The sequence below is a fragment of the Halichoerus grypus genome, chromosome 4 (assembly GCF_964656455.1).
Source record: "Halichoerus grypus chromosome 4, mHalGry1.hap1.1, whole genome shotgun sequence".
Classification (NCBI taxonomy): Eukaryota; Metazoa; Chordata; class Mammalia; order Carnivora; family Phocidae; genus Halichoerus; species Halichoerus grypus.
The window spans coordinates 175,426,226-175,443,899 of record NC_135715.1 but is presented as its reverse complement, the minus strand read 5'-3'; the positions used below and the strand labels follow the sequence as shown (position 1 = coordinate 175,443,899).

General features: G+C 51.6%; 1 protein-coding gene across 2 annotated transcripts in view; it reads right to left on the bottom strand.

The window, feature by feature from the left end:
- Window positions 1–646: 646 nt before the first annotated feature.
- The window catches only part of TTLL4 (tubulin tyrosine ligase like 4), a 35,589-nt gene continuing 18,561 nt past the window's right edge, over window positions 647–17,674 (bottom strand). The window contains exons 2-19 of one of the 2 annotated variants that reach the window (XM_036083063.2): window positions 15,583–17,179; window positions 14,590–14,699; window positions 14,172–14,235; window positions 10,230–10,351; window positions 9,713–9,823; window positions 9,278–9,354; window positions 8,388–8,579; window positions 8,199–8,281; window positions 7,839–7,967; window positions 6,285–6,407; window positions 5,880–5,978; window positions 5,424–5,558; window positions 4,648–4,785; window positions 3,173–3,275; window positions 2,337–2,547; window positions 2,123–2,193; window positions 1,634–1,719; window positions 647–1,189 (exon numbers count right to left, since the gene is read on the bottom strand). In XM_036083063.2, the coding sequence (XP_035938956.1) occupies window positions 931–1,189; window positions 1,634–1,719; window positions 2,123–2,193; window positions 2,337–2,547; window positions 3,173–3,275; window positions 4,648–4,785; window positions 5,424–5,558; window positions 5,880–5,978; window positions 6,285–6,407; window positions 7,839–7,967; window positions 8,199–8,281; window positions 8,388–8,579; window positions 9,278–9,354; window positions 9,713–9,823; window positions 10,230–10,351; window positions 14,172–14,235; window positions 14,590–14,699; window positions 15,583–17,078 (3,609 nt within the window). In that variant the 5' untranslated portion in view covers window positions 17,079–17,179 and the 3' untranslated portion in view covers window positions 647–930. The remainder of the gene's footprint in view (window positions 1,190–1,633; window positions 1,720–2,122; window positions 2,194–2,336; window positions 2,548–3,172; window positions 3,276–4,647; window positions 4,786–5,423; window positions 5,559–5,879; window positions 5,979–6,284; window positions 6,408–7,838; window positions 7,968–8,198; window positions 8,282–8,387; window positions 8,580–9,277; window positions 9,355–9,712; window positions 9,824–10,229; window positions 10,352–14,171; window positions 14,236–14,589; window positions 14,700–15,582; window positions 17,180–17,674) is intronic. The other variant, XM_078071338.1, reaches the window with a different exon arrangement.

The window sequence follows — 17,674 nt, the reverse complement described above, 5'->3', positions numbered from 1 at the left end:
CACCTGCCACGCCACCAGACTCCGCTTGCCCCCGTGACCTGGGAGCCAGACCCCGCTAATCAGAGACCGTGAAGGGAGTAAGCAGAAGCCGAGACTCCCTCTGTGTTGCGGGGACATGAAATCACAGCTCCTGCCCTGGATTGTGTCCTTCGATGGATGGACATAGACAACAGCAACTGATTATCTGGGCTCCTTCCCTGGGGCCACAGGAAATTTGCAAAGCTCACAAGACCTCTCACCTCACAGAGCGCTAAGAACTAACATCCATGAGAGAGAGAGAAGTCCAGAAGGTTGGACAGGTGGTGATGTGAGGTCAGAATACGAAGGCTCAGGACTGCTGGCTGCTGGGTATATGAAGGAAGTGAAGCCCCTAGGACAAGGACGACAGGAAGTGGGTTTATCGTGTATGGCCTCTCCCTGCCTGTCTACTGAGGAAGACTGAAGGTTTCTCAAAGTGTCCTCAGGACAGGGTGTGGGGTGCCGGGACTGAGGGTGAGGTCTGAGGAGATAAGGACCTTTGGAGGGACCTCCTCAATTACAGGCAAAGGACTTCAGGCCCAAATGTGTTCAGCGCGGTTTCTCCTCTAGAGCTGTGACTTCATCACCATACCAAGGTCGAAAACAAACCACACACAGCTCTCTGAAGTTAGAAACCAAACCCTGCTTTATAAGGCTGAGTGGCCATCAGTGGCTTCTCTGTGAAGATATGAGGTACCAGCCAGTGAACCTTCCTCACCTTCTCCCCATTCCCACATTCCCACCACCCCTCCAGATACCCATCTCTGCAATTCAACCACTTCAAAAAAAAAAAAAAAATACTTTGAGGAAGGGGCTGGGGCTCAGGCTGGCTGGCCAGCCAGCCGGCCGGCCAGTCCCCATGAGGTAGCTAACACCGGTGCTCCTAGGCAGGGGCGAGTGGAGGGAGGCCAGTCATGGGCTCACAGCAGCCAGGAGTGAGTCACCGGTTGACTGGGAGGTGGGGGAAGCAGACAGTCTCGAAGTCTGCCCAGAGTACTTCATCAGAGGTAACATCTGGGTGGAGACACTGGGCTCTTTGCTGGTGTCCTCACTGTCCCTGGAAGAACTGGGTTTCTCGGGGAGAGGAGAAAGGCCAGCTTGGGTCTTCTTGGGCTTCGGGATGGTCCCGTCTTCAGAGAGTGGTATGCTTCCCTCGGAGAAGCTGTGTTTTCTGAAGGAAACAGGTGGGGAAAGAAATGGCTGAGACGGCCGTGTAGCTGGGACTTCAGCCTATGATCTGCCTTCAGAGTCTGGAGCAGGCATTCACGACCTTGCAAGGCTATACACCATAGTTATATGGAGAGAGAGAGAGAACCATAAAATACATCTTCTTTATCTGAAGGCTGGAGAGCTTGGTGCAAACGGGAACGTGTGAGAGGAGACCTCAAGGAGCCCACGGGCAGTGGGCGCAGCTGAGAGACCTAACCCTGCACTCCGGCTCGACTGTGCCAGGCAGATGGGGAGCCACCAGGCAGAGGAGACGGGTGGCCACATAGTCCACGCCCCCACACCCCCAAATGGAGAACGCTGATCTCATCATAATGTGGGAAGAGACGAAGAAGAAAACTCCCTGAACTCACACCCAACACCCTTCCCTTGCCCAGACAGCACTCACCCCAGCTTGCTAGTCTCTGATTTGGAGAGAGCACTGAGTGCCACATCCCCCTTTGGGACGGTCAGAAGTGATGTTGGGAGAGACCACTAAAAACAAAGGAAGCAGTGAGGCCAAAAGGGCTAGGCAGAAGTCAGGCGGGAGTCTTTAGGCTCCTGGGACTCTCTCCCGGCTCTACCTCTGAGTGATCATGGGGCTCTCCTCTTCCCTACCCTTCAGGCATGGGCCCATCTGGGACAAAAATCTGTTTTCTCCAGATTCAGACAAGAAGTTGAGGCTACAAAGCACTCTTTGACCCTTGAAAGAAAGGCAGCCAGGGAATCCTGGAGGCCACTATTCCAGTGAAAGGGAAGGGTCAGGAGACACAGAGGCAGGGCCTAGGGGAGAAGTGAGAGGGTCTGAACCTACATCCAATCCATGCTGCGCTCTTAAGGTGGAGGACTGAGGGTGCTGACTGGAGTTGCCCCCCTCCCCCGCAATGGCGTCACTCACCATTGGAGCAGAATCAGAGACGGCTCCTGTGTGGAACCCTTTGTAGCACCAACTCCGAAGCAGATCTACTCCTAGGACAAGATTAGCAGGGGTGGGACTTAAGAGGGTGGAATCAACTGGTCAATTCTCTTTGTCAGGGAGGCCCATTTCTTGGTCTACTAGGATTTAATCACTCATTAAACATGGCCTCCTGTGGACAAGGAGGACACATCACCTTTGAGCTTGTTGCCATGGTACTTCTGTTCCCATTGGGTGGTGAGAATGTTGAAATATCGTGGCTGCTCAAAAAAGCGGAGATAGCGAGAGGAGATTCGAGAAGGAAAAATTCGTTCAAATTGACCACGGCGAGAAAACTCATCCTCCGTCTCAACCAGGATCCGAACGTCATCTGGCGTCAGGACATCCAGCACAGATGCATAGAAGTCCTAAGGCCCAAGGAATGGAGAGGAAGAGAGTGTGACAAGAGGGTGTGAGCTGGAGGCAGAGGATCAAAAAGCTGGGGGACGGTGAGCACAGCTCTGAGGTCCTAGGGCTCCAGGACTCCCAAGGGAACACCAAGGCTGACTAGTGGGTCAGCTCAGGACCTTGTCTGTTCCCAAGCCTACTGAGCTTTGCTGTCTGGAGAAGATACTCTTGGTCTGGGCGGGGGAGCCCCTGGAGCACAGAGGTTTTAAGAGGTTGGCTGGATGGAGTCAAGACCAGAATCTAGCAACTGAGATCTGGCAGCCGCCTTCGGTCTACTACTCTCATCTGCTCCAAGAAGACATCAAGCCTCCCCGGGGCTCACTGCACCTCAAGAAAGAAACCCAAAGGGTCTACGGCTCTGACAACAGGGGCTGGCTAGTACAGCATTTGGCTAAGAGCTGTGGTTGACCACGTGATGAAGGCCATCAACTCTCCCCTGGAACCACACATATGCCAGCAGATCCCTGCACACCAAGGGACCCTGGAGCTGGGTTAGAGGGAGGGAAAACTGCTTGCCTTGGGCTCCTAAATGTTTCACCAGGAAAACTTTCTGTTGGCACTTGGGGGTGGAGGGTAATCTCCTACCTGATCAGGAATTTTCTGGGTCAGATAATAGGCTTTCTTCATCTTCTGTGCAGTGAAATGCTCCGGGGCCATTCGACATTTATCCCTGGGGGAGCTGGGCAGGCTAACACAGGGGATGGAAAAAAAGCAAAGTGTAAGGTCAGCAGCTTCACATCCTGAGGACATGTGGAGAGGGGGTCCATCTCAGGACCCTTAGCTTAGCTGGAGGAGAAGACAACTCTTGGTTGGGGTCAGGGGACTCACTGGGGCACCAAGGTTAAGTGGTTTGTTGGAGGGAGTCACCCCCTTCTCAAGAGAAGACAAAGAAGTTTGAACAGATATTTGTTACTCAAGTAGATGAGACTGCAGTGTACTCTACTCAAGTAGCCTGTCTGAGCATCAAAGATCAAATACCACGGAATACCTAGAAGAGTGCAAGGCACGCTCTCTGGGTTGCATGTCAGTGGTAAAAAAGAGGACTCTGGAATAATCGCTGTGTAGGTCAATTTAGTTGAATTTGGTGGATAGCTCCTAAATACCCAACTCAGCACTGGCTGCGCGACCCTGGGCACACTACAGGACTCCCTGCCCAGTTTCCTCAGCCACATCACTACAACTACTGCTGACAGACACGAAGATGGCCTCCACAGAGCTCACAGGATGGCAGGGGTCAAGTGATAGCCACAGCACAGAGCCACACCGGAGTCTACAAGGCATGGTGGGGAAAGCAAGTGTTGTTCCCAGCAAATCAGGATTGGAATCCCAGCTCTACCACTTTGTAGCTGAATAACCATGGGTGGGCTGCCTAATCCCAGTGATTTCGTTTCCTCATCTGTCAACTGAGGACACTAATACCAACCTTATGGGGTTGTGGTGAAGATAAGTTACAGGTTTCTCCTTACACACAGCAGGTCCCAACTAAATATTAGCTCCCTTCCCTCAAGAGTGCTTCCAAGAGGTTCGGGGCTGTGGTGGAGAGAGCCCACGTGGAGCTGGCTTCATGAAGATGCTGCCCTCAGCTAGGCTCCCATGGGTGGGTGAGGTCCCAACAGGGAGGTCTGACTGAGGGCAATGTCAGGAGGAAGCAACCCCATGAGCAGAGGAGGGGACACTATGGAGGGACAGCGAGAAGCCACACACATTTCAGAGAGGAGACTCGATTCGCTGATCCTTCCAACTCTGAGGTTCTAGGAGTGACTGTTTTGTCAGAGCACAGGAGCCAGGAAGAGGAGTAGAGGGAGGGGCGCCTGGGGAAAGGAGGCTGGGGCCCCGAATGTCCCTGTGGGGAGTTAAAAGCTGATTCCCCGGGCCCTGTGGAGATTCCTGAGCTGGGAACAATATAACCAGCCATGCTTTTAAGGGGCACTGACGCGGGAAGAGGTGTGCGGGAAGACCGTGGGAGCAGACTGCGCAGCACGGGAAACCCAGCAGGAGGGGGCGCCCGGGCACCCTTCCTTCCCACAGTGTCCGTGGGGCTGCTTAGGCTGCCGGCCGACCTGGCGCTGGAGCTGCCGGAGCTGCTGGAGCTGGACATGACATCCTCTGCGTGGGGCAGCACAAAGCCTGCCAGGTTCAGAAGGTCCCGGATCATCTGGCCTTTGATGCTGATGTCCAGTGGAGAGTTGGAGTGGAGGCTTCGGAGAAAGGGTACAAGGAGTAGTGAAGCGGTTTCCGGCTATGCACCCGAGTCAGTGCTAGCCCTGTGTGTACCCTGCCTTCCCGACTCCTGAGCACCACCGTGGGGGACTTCTTGCCCCCCAGAGAGTGAATAACCTCACTAGGGTTGGTTCCTGACTACGACCTTAGTTTGCCAGGGGAAAAGCATGCGGTAGGGATCAAGCTGGAAAGAGCAACTTTTTTTTTTTTTTAAAGATTTTATTTATTTATTTGACAGAGAGAGACACAGCGAAAGAGGGAACACAAGCAGAGGGAGTGGGAGAAGGAGAAGCAGGCTTCCCGCCGAGCAGGGAGCCCGATGTGGGGCTCAATCCCAGAACCCTGGGATCATGGCCTGAGCCGAAGGCAGACACTCAACGACTGAGCCACTCAGGCGCCCCTGGAAAGAGCAACTTTTAACAATCTCTCTCCATCCTCAAAAGAAGCTTGAGATCATGGCCAAGAATGAGCGAAGGAGCGAAAAACAGATCATGAAGGGAAAACACAAATTCTAGCGCAGGAAAGGTCTTCCCAAAGTCAGCGAGGCCAGAGTGGAAAGAGGACCCTGAGGATACAGGCAGGGTTGTACTCTGAGCGCCCTGAGAACTGCACCTACCTCGGGGAGATGTTGACCTCCAGGACCCAGGGCTTGAGGTTCTCATCCAGCATGATGTCAAAACCGAAGAGCTCGTGGCAGCTGTACGGCCGCCGCACATACATCTTCAGCAGGCTGGTCACATAGGGTTCGGACCTGGTCACGGGGAAGGCCAAGTCTTCAGCCCGGCTCCTCCCAGAGAGCCCTACCTACACTGCCCGGACGGGGGGAGCTGCCCAGAGATGGGAGAACAGAAGCACCCCAGGAAAAGCAGCTCCCAAGAGATGCCTCCGATCTGGAGCCAGCTTCTGGAGAGGAAGTTCAGTAAAAGAGCAGAATTCCATCCACTCCTTCCTATTCCCTGTCCTCAGAAACTGACACACAGCGTGGTTGGCGTCTGGGGCGCAGCCGTGTGGAGGCCCATGAGCCAAGGGGTGCAGGGGCAGGCCCCACACCCAGGGTGGTAGTGTGACTCACGAGATGATGGTTTTGACAACAACATCCTTTATCTTCTCCCAGATGGCATCACTATTGACTCCCTTCTGGCTCAGGTAGTTCCATAAAGCCTTCAGTGCCCTGCAAAGCAGGGGGGAAGGGGAGGGAGTGTCTGGGGTTATATTCTATGAATGGGTGATGAAGAAAAGAGAAAAGAAAAGGGAGTAAGAGGTCCAAAGGCGTTCTTTCCATGTCTCTTCTTTTGAGGTTTTCAATTAAGAAAGAGAGGAGCTTGGATGGAAACAGACCAATTCTGAATTGCCCAGTGTTTACATAACCTTTGGGTTTTACATCAATCCTCCACTGACCCATGCCCCTGAACCTCCCCAAAGCCCAGAACCCTATGTTCCCCTAGGCCTCCGCCTGACGGGGACGCCGCCTGGGTACCATTTGTGGCCCTGGCAGGCTGTTTCATCGGCATTGGCCTGGTACTCGGCATTCTTTTTATTGACACTGTAGTTGGTCAGGTGCATGAACTTGTTGCCAAGGCTCTTCATGGAAGGGGAATACCTGGAAGTGAGGAGAAAGGCAGAGGTAAGACAGGGAGACGGCAGGTGGACATTTCCCCAAATCCCGAGGCAGTAAAAGACAAACAGACAGATTTTTTCAGATGCACAAGAGTCTGAGAAGTATGTCTATTGGTAAGGTTTCTAGAATACCACAGCTCCATTATCATGAGCCGCTTACAAAACTCAGGAAACCAGTTTACTTCTGTTTACTCGTTCCTTATAAAAGGAGACGACAAAGGATACAGATGAACAGCCAGGTGGAAGAGAAGCGTAGGGTAAGGTATGTGGGACTCATCTCCTTCATCCCACCTCAGTCCTGCAGAAAGACCCACCCCACATTCAGTGAGGTCGAGAACCTTCTCATTTCCTCTTCCCCATGTGACAATGCGATTTATAATAAGAAACTTACATGTGTGTCTCTGCCCCTGGTTCCTGGCACAGAGCTCCTAAATCCCGTATAAATTCCTCAGTGATAAGAGCGCTGTAAGAGCATCTTTTGACTAATATTTGGTCTTTGACCCCAGCTCCTGAAACCCTTGTAATTTCCTGGTGATAAGGAGTGTCTTGTGTTCTAATGAGGTGACTTTGGGTGGGCTCCTAGATAGGGTCTGATCACTAGACAGACCAAGCCATGGTTAGAAGCTTGGAATTTTTGGCCCCGCCCCCCTCTTAAAAGGGAGAAGGGCTAAAAACAGAATTAACGATCAATCATGCCTATGTGATGAAGCCTCCATAAAACCCCAAAAGTACAGGGTGCGTGTTCTGGGTGTGTGAGCCTGTGGCACGTGCTGGGAGAGTGGTGCCCAGAGAGGGCAGGGGAGCTCTGTGCCCCTTGCCATACACGCTGTCCTGTGCCTTAGCTCCTCTGACACCCCACCTTGTCTCTTCTATCTGGATGATAGCCTGTAACCGAACTTTACCATCTCCTTTTATGATGAGCTGCTCTGGCAAATTAATGGAAGCTGAGAAGGGGGTCCCAGGAACCTCTGACTTCTAGCTGACCAATGAGAAGCACAGGGGGCACCTGGGTTGGTGACAGGCGTCTGAAGCAGGAGGAAGGGGCAACCTCGTGAGATGCAGCCCCAAGCTGGGAGCTCGGACCCTGGTGGGGGGGGGGGGGGGCGGCGCGTTGCCAGTGTCAGAAGGGGAGTTAAAATGCAGGATACCCAGCTGGTGTTGCAGAGAACTGCTTCCTGTGGAGAAAAGCCCCACGCATTTGGTGACCAGAAGTGGCGGAAGGGAAGTGTTCTATGTAATAGGAGACACACAAGAGGAAAGGAAGATTGGGTTTTCCAGATACACCCCTCCTTCTCCCTTGCCAACAAAAACTACCACAACGTGTTGTTTTTCTGCTTGGCATCCTCCAGTTTCCCTCGTTCTCAGGAAAACAAATCCCCAGAGCTGTCAGGGTGAGGCCTCAGTGACCACGTACTTGCAACTGGCAAAGCGGACGAGTCCATCTGAAAAGAGGTAAATCCGCAGAGGATCGTAGGAGGTGACGTAAACATAGATTCGCAGATCGAACTTGCTGCCGCTGATGAGGTAGGGTTTGTGTAGATACCTAAACAGGGAAGGGCCAGCTTTAGGGACAGGACCGACGAGACAGGGCTCGGTGGGTAAAACAGCAAAAGCCAGTCAACAGTCCCCAAGGCAAAGACCTTAAAACCATTGGCTGACGGAGGTCGATGGCTGGGAGGACAAAGGGCAGAAGAACACTCACTATAAAAAGGGAACCTCCAGGCTGAGGAGATGGGAGAATGAGGAGTGGGATGTGAGCTGGAGACGGGCTCACCTCTGTACCAGGAGGGGCCTTCGCTTGGGGAGCTGACTCCACTTGTGAATGACCTGGATGCCAATGCCTCGGGCTGACGCCGGCTAGAAGTCAAGTGGAAGGAGATGAGCTTTGCTGCCGGCCCAGTACGCCATCATCCGCACTCTCAGACCACAGCCCGCCGCCCGCCGCCCGCTGCGATCCACCCACTGGTTTAACAATCCACTTCTGCCGGCTGCTGCTGTCCCAGGCTTTGCGCAGGAGCTTGGCGTCCTGGGGCAGGATGAAGGACTGGGGGAAGAAGCTGAACTCCTTCTTGCCAAAGCGGCTCTGCATGCGAGACAGGTTCCGCCACAGTCGGTCCTTTCGCCCAATCTGGAAGGAACCTGGGAAGTGGTTTAGCTACAGAAGGGACAAAGGGTGAGAGCACGGAGAGGGCCCAGGTGAGGCCAGGAGGAAGACAGCAAGGCTCACTGGTGCCCTTCCAACTTCCTTAGCGACGCTCTGAGCTCTTGATCCATCTTTACCATCACCATCTGATGGTAAGTACTCCCTTGCTGAGCACTCACCAAAAGATGATTAAAACACAAACAAAAAACACCAAAATGTAGTGCCCCCGAGGAGTTGATAGCTCATGAATAGCCAGAGAACCATGATTAAGTCAGACATGATATTCCCCTTAAGTGTCTTTTGCCGTGACAGTCTGTAGGGCAAAGACAGGAAAGCACCTGGCCTTCGTGAGGTCTGGGGGCAAGGGACTCCTTTGTTGCAACATGAGACCAGGGTCCTCTTTGTGCATATCCAACTTGGAGGACCAGAGGCAATGCACAGTGGTCACAGGACAGATATGAGTCATGGGAACACGTGCCGCATCTCATGACACACCAGAGGAGAAAGTGTCTTTGGGAGGCGGCAGCTGCGCCACTAGACGTACGTGACCCGCCAGGGCCCCGCTGCCCCCTCCTCCCGGACCGCCTCTGCTCCTCTGTGCACGTTCCTGGCTTCTCCGCGGTCATCCTCCTCTTGCCCCCCTGCCCACACCAACCTCCTCCTGCCTGGTCCGAAGTCCAGGGGAAGGGCTCGCCAGAAAGGACCCCTACCTTCTGATGCTCCCGAATGGATCGGAAACTAGGAGACTTCATGTGGTGACCCCAGCAGCCCAGCCAGTCATCATTTCCTACAGAAGGCACATCAGGGAGTCAGTCCTGCTAGCAGCTCAGTCCTTGGGACAGAGAGGCTCAGAGGCCCCAGAAATACCACCGGGCCTGGGCACAGCTCCCAGACCCAGTTTTCTAAGAGTCGCCATGGAGCTGTCCTACATGAGACCCTGGGGTCAGGAAGAGAACAACGGCTCTCTGTCTTCTAACTCTGAGGACCAGGCTCCGGCCCAGACGGACTTCAGAGCCATGTCTTCCTAGGAGGTGGAAACTCCAGGTCAGGGGCCCCGCAGAGCAGGAGGGACCTAGGGCCCTCCTCCCGCCCAGAGCCCATCTGTCGGGGCAGAGGACAGGCTCGCAGTAAGGCAGGTGACTCACTCTTGCTGATTTTGAAGTGGGACCGTCCAATGGTCTGCTTGACAATGTTGGGGGTCACTGTGCTCATCTTCCACCGGAGCAGCTTCCTCTGCTCCCAGGGAAGTTTCTCCACTGGGGAAAGGGGATGGGGGGTGGAGAAGAGCAGGAGAGTCAGGGTTAGAAGGGGAAAGGCGGCACAGGTGCTCAACCTTCACTAGGGAGACAAGTCACTAAGGAGTGTTCTAGGCCAGAGTTTCAAAGGAGCACCCTTGGTGGGAAAAATGGCGGGTTGAGGAACACGGACAGGAGGGAGGTTGGAAGGGAGAAGAAACAAGGTTAGGTTATGGGGCTGACAAGGGTCAGCTCAGGGACAGACACGGAAAAGTTCCCCATATCAGACTGGGGAACCGGGCGGGGAACGAAGCACCAGAAAGGCCATTCTGGAAAGCCCCTTGCACCCTACTGCCACCTCCTCCCAACTTCGCTAGCATCCTTCTCCTGGGGACACTTCTGGGCTTAGACACTTGGCCGGGTTTACCTCTCTCATCCCGGGTGCCAAAATAGATGGTAGGGGGCACGTTGGGAAAGAGGCTGTAGATGAGGGCTGGCCGGACAATTTTCTCAGTGGAGAGGGGTTTGGTCAGAATCTCCGCACAGCTCCTAGGATGCAAAACAGACGTGTGGTAGAGAAAGGGGAGGCCACAGCCCTGAAGTGCTGTTACTCCGTCATTTCTTTCAGGGTGGGGTCTTCCACATTGTGATTCTACAAAGACAAGTACTCAGTCATTATTTTGCAAACAGGAATCCATCCTGTGCCAGGGCCAGCACCGTTACATGTCACCTAAAGACCAGACTTTCCAATACTTCCTTCTGTGATACAGCTCCAAAATTTCCGGTGACAAGCCACAGGCAGGGGAAGCCCCTGGAGAGAGTGGTTCTGCGAGCAGGTATGCGACACTTGAACAAAGTGGAGTAAATGAGGAGCAAAAACAATTGATATGGACAATGAAAAATAAGGAAGAGCAGGAAAGACCTAAGAAGACGTATACAGAGTTTTAAAAAGCAAAAGGAAAAAAAAGCAACAGAAAGGAAAGAAATAGGGATACTTCTAACTCATTTTATATTTAGGCTAATCTGAAGATATGCAGATGATGAAGGCTCTTCTCCATTTTGGAAATGACCCGGGACATCAGGTTTTTATGTAACAGTGTGGTAACACAGGACTGGGAATCTGGGGCAGATGGCTCAGCCAAGGCGATCTCAAGGGCTCTCTAAAAACTGAACACCTCAACTATGTACCAGGTACAAGCGGACAGACCCAGACCATCTCTTTAAATAGCACTGGGAAAGAAGAAAACAGTTATTACTCTCTCTACTGAGCTGACATGACCCACAAAGATTACTATTTAAGATTAATCTTTAGCTTATAAAGAGCCGTTCTACCTGTTATTTTCCAGGACAACATAAAGAGGCACCAGTATGAAAAACATTTCAGTGTTTAAACTCTTAAAGATTTTTAAAGAGTGTTACTGGTTCAAGTTAAATACTAATTCTCAGTTAAATAATTCCAACTCTTAATTCCTCATCCAAAATATTTTATTTCGAAGGCTTTTAATTTACAGAGTATTAGAATTTAAGATTGCTGAAAATCAAGGAGTTAAGATTTAGAAACAAAGACAAGATAGGAATGTAACATGGTATAGCCATTAAAAATTAAACATGTGGGGTGCCTGGGTGGCTCAGTCGGTCAACTAGGTCATGATCTCAAGGTTGTGAGATCCAGCCCCGCATTGGGCTCCACACTCAGCTCGGAGTCAGCTTGAGATTCTTTTCCCCTCCTTCTCCCCCGCCCTCTGCTCCTCCCCCTGCTAGTGCTCACTCTCTCAAATAAATAAATAAATAAAATTAAAAAAAAAAAAAAAAGAACAAAAAGACTAAATATGCAACTACCACACGACCCAGCAACTGCACTCCTGGACATGGATTTCAGAGGGATGAAGACTTATGTTCACACAAAAATATGTACATGAGGGTCGCCTGGTTGGCTCCACTGGTAGAGCCTGTGACTCTTAATCTCGGGGTTGTGAGTTCGAGCCCCACGGTGGGTGTAGGGATTACTTAAAAAAAATAAAAAATTTTTAAAAAATATGTATATGATGGTTTACAGCAGCTTTATTTGTAATAGCCCAAACTGGAAGTAACCCAAATATCCTTCAACAGGCAAATGTACTGTGGTACCTACATCCACACCACACAACATTGCTCAGCAATAAAAAGGAATGAAAAACCTCAATGCATGCAACAACCTACATAAATCTGCAGCAAATACGCCAAGTAAAAAAAAGCTCATCCTAAAAAGTTACATATGGCAATCATTCTATTTGTATAATATTCCTGAAATGACTAAATTATAGACCAGATTAGTGGTTGCCAAGCATTAAGGAGGGGCTAGTCACAGGAGGGAAGTAGGTGTGGCTATTAGGACAACAGGAGGATTCCTGCAGTGATGTACATATTTGTATCTTGACTAATATTACTCTCTTGGTTATACTACATCACCCTAGTTTTGCCAGATGTCACCACTGGGGGAAACTGAGTAAAGAGTTGAGGGGATCTCTGTATTATTTCTTACAACTGCATGTGAATCTGTAATTGCCTCAAAATCAAAAGTTTAATTTAAAAAAAAAAGGGCAGAAAATCTTTGTTAGCTGCCTCTCAAGAGTACTGGACTGATCATCCTCAAGAGGCCTGGCTTCTGGTCTAGCACTGTTGGAAACTATGGCCCCACAATAGTTAACTTCTCTGGTCCTCAATACTCATATCTGAAAAAAGAGTCTGGACTTAATGACCTCCAGCTCTAAAATTAAGTGATTCTTTGAGAAAAAGAATATGCAACAGGAAAGACAATAAACTATTGCTAGGTAGAGAAACAGAGACAGTGTTTTCAATGACCTTTCTAAAATTGTCAACTTTTCTATAATAAAATATATGCATCTCTCACAATTCAGAGAAAATGATTTCAACAATCCAAAAGTATTTCTGATTTTAGTCATCCTTAAAATGCAAAGTGGTTTGGAACTCATCAACCTCCATTTGTTTGCAAATCCATTTAAGCCTGTATAGACAAGGACAGTACATCTTGTAGGAGTTAAATTAACCAAGAAACAAATTGTAAGTAAACACCTTTGGTGAATTTTATCTTATAAATCAGAAAAGTTAAGTAAAGGGCCATGCAGCTGTCTCAAAGGAGGCCTGAAAGACAAACCGAGAGCACCCTTAAGTATGGAAAACATGAGACTCCAAGTCAATCACGTAATAAGTATCCTTCTCTTACGGAGAGTAGAGGTCCTCAGGCAACATCCAGATGTACCTTTGTTTTTCTGGAAGGAGGACAGGTTAGGCTCAAAGTAACAGAACTGAGGCACCAGACTCCAGGTACCTAAGACAGGATTTCTATCGCCCTTCACAGAAAGTCCTAGTTCTGTCTCTCCACTTTGCAAACAGCTCTCCCCCCTTGCTGGCTTGGAGCTCTGAAACTGATGCGGTCGCCGCCACCATCACACGCACAGAGCTGCGTGGACAAGGCCACACTAACCAAAGCATGGAAGGCTCCTGGTCCCCTTGGCTTCATCTGAGGCACAGCGGACGCAGAGAAAAGCAAGCTGAGTGCGGGTGCTACGTATGACAGGTATGGGTTAGCCTTGATACAGGTGGCTTTTCATTAAAATGAAGAGACATTTTGCATGAAAAACAGAACAAAACTCACCAATTGTCAATGCTTGTACTTCGGGGGTTTTTGTTTGTTTTTTTACATTTTCAGTAGAAGTTATTTTTAAAAAGAAGAAAACTTTAATGTTTAGTACTTTGGGGAGGGGGGTTCTTTATAATATTTAATAGACCAATATAATGAGGCAAGGCGGGAAGCGGTGAGGGGAACAAGGTTATGTTGAAGCGTGTTAACTTTCTACCCGAAAGATGGCATATATGATCCTTTAGCCAGTTCCAAAGATCTTTAGCACAATGACACGCCCTCATTTATTGTAACTTCCTCACAGTCCTGCATTCCTTCCTCTCCCCTGACTCCCCATCTCAGTTATGCAGCATCCTCCAACAACCTGTTTTGTAAAGGAAGGGCCTACATGAAGAGACTTCCATTGGTCCTTGTTTGAAAACTGAAGTCCCAAATGTAAAAATCTGGTAAAAATGAGTTACGGTTAACAGGGCCATTAATGACTTTATAATCTTTTTTTTTTTTTTTTAAGATTTATTTATTTGAGAGAGAGTGCAAGTGAGCAAGCGGGGGGTGGGGCGACGGTAAGGGAGAGAATCTTCAAGCAGACTCCCCACTGAGTGCGGAGATCATGATCTGAGCTGAAACCAAGAGTCAGCAGCTTGACCGACTGAGCCACCCAAGCGCCCCTCTCTTTACAGTCTTAAAGAGAGCAAATGAGCCTGTACCAACGACCGACACAACACTCACCGAGAGATCACTGCTACTGACTCGCTGGTGGAGGCAGCACTGAATGAGGAACACTCTGAGTCTCCTGGAGGGGAAAGAGCAGAGACGTTCCACTAAGAGAGGCTGCTACAAAACCCACCAAACCTAGGCATCTCTTCCTTGGGCATCTTGGCTCAGCCTTCCTGCGGAGCCACAAGCGCCCCCCTGCCGCCTTGCACTGCCTTCCGTGAGCTTGGCAGCAGTGCAGAGAAAAGAAGACTGGTGGACCGCAGGGCTAGTGAACCAATTTCCCAGAAGCCACTACCGCCCTTACACCCACAAGGCAAATGATTACGGTAGGGGGTAAAGTGAGTCAAGGACCCAGTATACAACTGTCAGCCCCCTTCCCACGCGGGTGGTGACCACTTCCCAGTTGGAGGGGAGAGGGTCCCTTACTCACCCTCTTCCTCTTCGTTCTCATCATGGCTGCAGCAGTCCTCCAAACCATCTACTAGCTCTTCTTCTAGATCTTCAGCCTCACCCAGGTCTAGCTGGGGGTCTGTAGGTGAACTATAAGAAAGAATCATGCCCCAGCCCAGTCCGTAAGAGAGAGCTCACAGCTAGATTCTCATTCCTTCATCACCTCCCAGTGTTTGTCTCCTCCCCACTCACCAACCTGCCGTCTCTTGCCCGGATCTCACAACTCATTTTTCTTGCCCTCAGAGCTTAGGTCTAGCCATAGTTCCTCAACCCCACAGCCCCTGTTGTGCAGAGAGGCACTCTGTCTCCCATCTTCTCTGAAGTCCCTCCACAGCACTTCAGTGCAAAATTCTGCATACAAAATACCATCAATGAATGTCTGGTAATTGACTTCACAGGTCCCTGGACCTCTGGGAATTCAGAACAAGGCCTTGGTGGACCAAGGTTCCAGAGAAGTAACAAGGCACAAGAGAAGGAGCCAGGTTTGTGTATGCCCTAACTCTGAAATGGCTCTGAAACAAGGAATGACAGAGAGCCTGATGTGGTTTGGAATTAAGTAGAAAAGTCACAGGCCCCAACGTTTGGTATTATTTCTTCCTGGTTATAACCTAAAGCAGGGTCGGCAAACTCCTTCTCTAAAGGACTAGATAGTAAATCTTTTCAGTTTTGCGGGCCATTCAGTTTGGTGCAACTACTCACCCCTACCACTGTAACAGGAAAGTAGCCACAGACAGCAATAAACGAATGGGTGAGGTTGCGTTTCAATAAAACTTTATTCATAAAAGCAGGCAGTGGGTGAGATCTGGCCCACATGCTGGTCTAGGTGTGCTAACCTCTGCCCTAAAGTGAAAACCAAAATTCCAGGGCAGCCAAAAAAATAAAACCACCTTCAGAGACGTAGGGTCAGTGTCACCAAATTATGGTGTATACATTCTACTGCGTCTAAAGGAATCAAAAACTTTCTCGAACTTACCCGATATCCCTAGCAGGGCAGTCCAGTCCCCTGGCTTCCTTAGGCCCCTCCTTCCCAAGCTGGCCCAGATGGATGGAAGAGAGGCGGGTGGCCACGTCGGCTACACCAAGCGGCTGAGGGGGAGAAGGCAGAACGGGAGTTTTGTCTTCTCCAAGTGGTAGGGAGTCCATCGCAGACCCACAGGCAGGGCTGTGGCTGAGCGCACTGGCATGGGAGGCAAGGAGGTGAATGCTGATGCGTTTGGTACAGAACACTGTACTGTCCAACTCCAAGGTGTCCGAGGCGCTAGGGGGGATCCTACTGTCTGCTCTGGCATCCTCCTGCGGGAACTGCTGACCTACCACGGGAGGTCTCCACTGCCGGGTCCTGTTGAGGAGATCACACTGCAAGCCGGGGCTCAGGAAACAAGACTGCTCAAACTGGCAGCCTTGCCTTGGCTTCTTCTCAAAGCCTCTTGCAGTCAACTTCCTCACGGCCTCGGTGAACCGAACCTCCTTAGTCAGAGCCTGAGGAACCAAGTCGCCATCCAGGCCACAAGGATGCGGCTCTGCTCTTGCGGCTAAGTTACTGCGGTTGTACTGGGAAGAGGCAACACTGGTGGTCAGAGTGTCGAAGGAGCGAGGTGCGGACAGGGTGCTAGGGGCCGGGGCGTCACCTGGGACAGTGCCGTTGCTCTTGGGCACCTTGTGCTCCACGGGCTGGAGTGCACAGTCTCCGGTGCCCCCCGAATGATGCCAGGGGACGAGATGGACCTTGGGTGAGGGTACTGTATTCAGGCCCTCTGGGGCCTGCGATAAAGGCACTTTAGTGCTATTTGGCCGCATGAAGGAGTTGTTATTCAGCATGGGCTTGTAGGAGGAGTGGGGGGAGGCGAGCGGAGACGGGATCTTCCCTGAGATGGCAGAGGCCAGGCTCTTCCCCGAAGGGTTTTCCCCAGCCGCGCCCAGTGAGAGGTACGGATCTGTGGAGGACGCCATGGGCTGGGCCATGGGGGAGACCGTGAAAGAAGGGGCCTTATTGGCAGTGAGTCTGACAGGGAGGCTCTTTGGAGGGAGAGAGAGAGGTCTCTTTTCCGGCAGGCTTGAGCGCAAGCAGAAGGACTCCAGCTGCTGGTAGGGTCTGTGCCCGTAGCCGGCGTGGCGGTCCAACAGGGTGCCGCTGAACAAGTCTGGAAGGGAGTGCAGGGAACGGGAGCCGCTGCGGCCCGCGATGACAGCCGAGCGCCCCAAGCTACACAAAGCGCCGGGGCAAAAGAAATACGCTGGCTGGGCTGGGACACCCAAGAGGCCAGGGCCCAACCCCGCTGACAGTGTCCCCACGTGCTTCCGCTCCAGCTTCCAGATTGGCTTCACCTGCTGATGGGCCTGCGCCCAGCCTCTGCCCTCAGAGGGCTTCTCCGGCGGCCGCGCGGGCACCGAGCCGGAGGGGCCGCTCTGCTTGAAGCTGGTTCCCTGGTGGAGGCCAATACTGTAGTGCTCTGTTCCTGCGGAGGCCATGAGGGGCCCCCATCATGGCCGCGTGGCCTCGTGGCCCAACTCGGAACAGGTGCCACGCACCTCCGGTAGCCGTGGTGGCTGCATTCTCGAAGTCCGTCAGCCTGGAGGGAAGAGAAGCCGTTGGGAATGTTACTGTCCCAGGAGGACAGACCGCATGCTACGGCGGTCCTCAGTGAAGCAACGGAGCCCCACCTCTGTCCCCCCCACAGGGCAACCAGCCGTGGCTGTCACTTAGGAGCCCCAGAGAAGAACATTAGACTCCTCCAGTGTTTTCAGCGGTCTTCCGGCTGCCCTCACGCAATCAGAGCCAGCTTCATCAGGGACTGGGCCACCAAGGAGTCCACTCACAGGTTCCCACTCCCTCAGAGCTCTTTGCTCTCTCTCCAAAGAAAAATGCATCTCTCTGTCTCACCATCCGTGACTTCACTGAGCGACTTCCTTCTCTCTCCTAATAAGGCAAGTCCGGGGGTGGCAGAGAAACCAGCCAATATCTTCCTCCTCACCAACCAATTCTGAAAGGTCAGGGGTTACCTGAGAAACCTATTTTACATCTACTCATCCCTGACCAACTCTCAGAGGCCCCTGGTGTGGTCTGC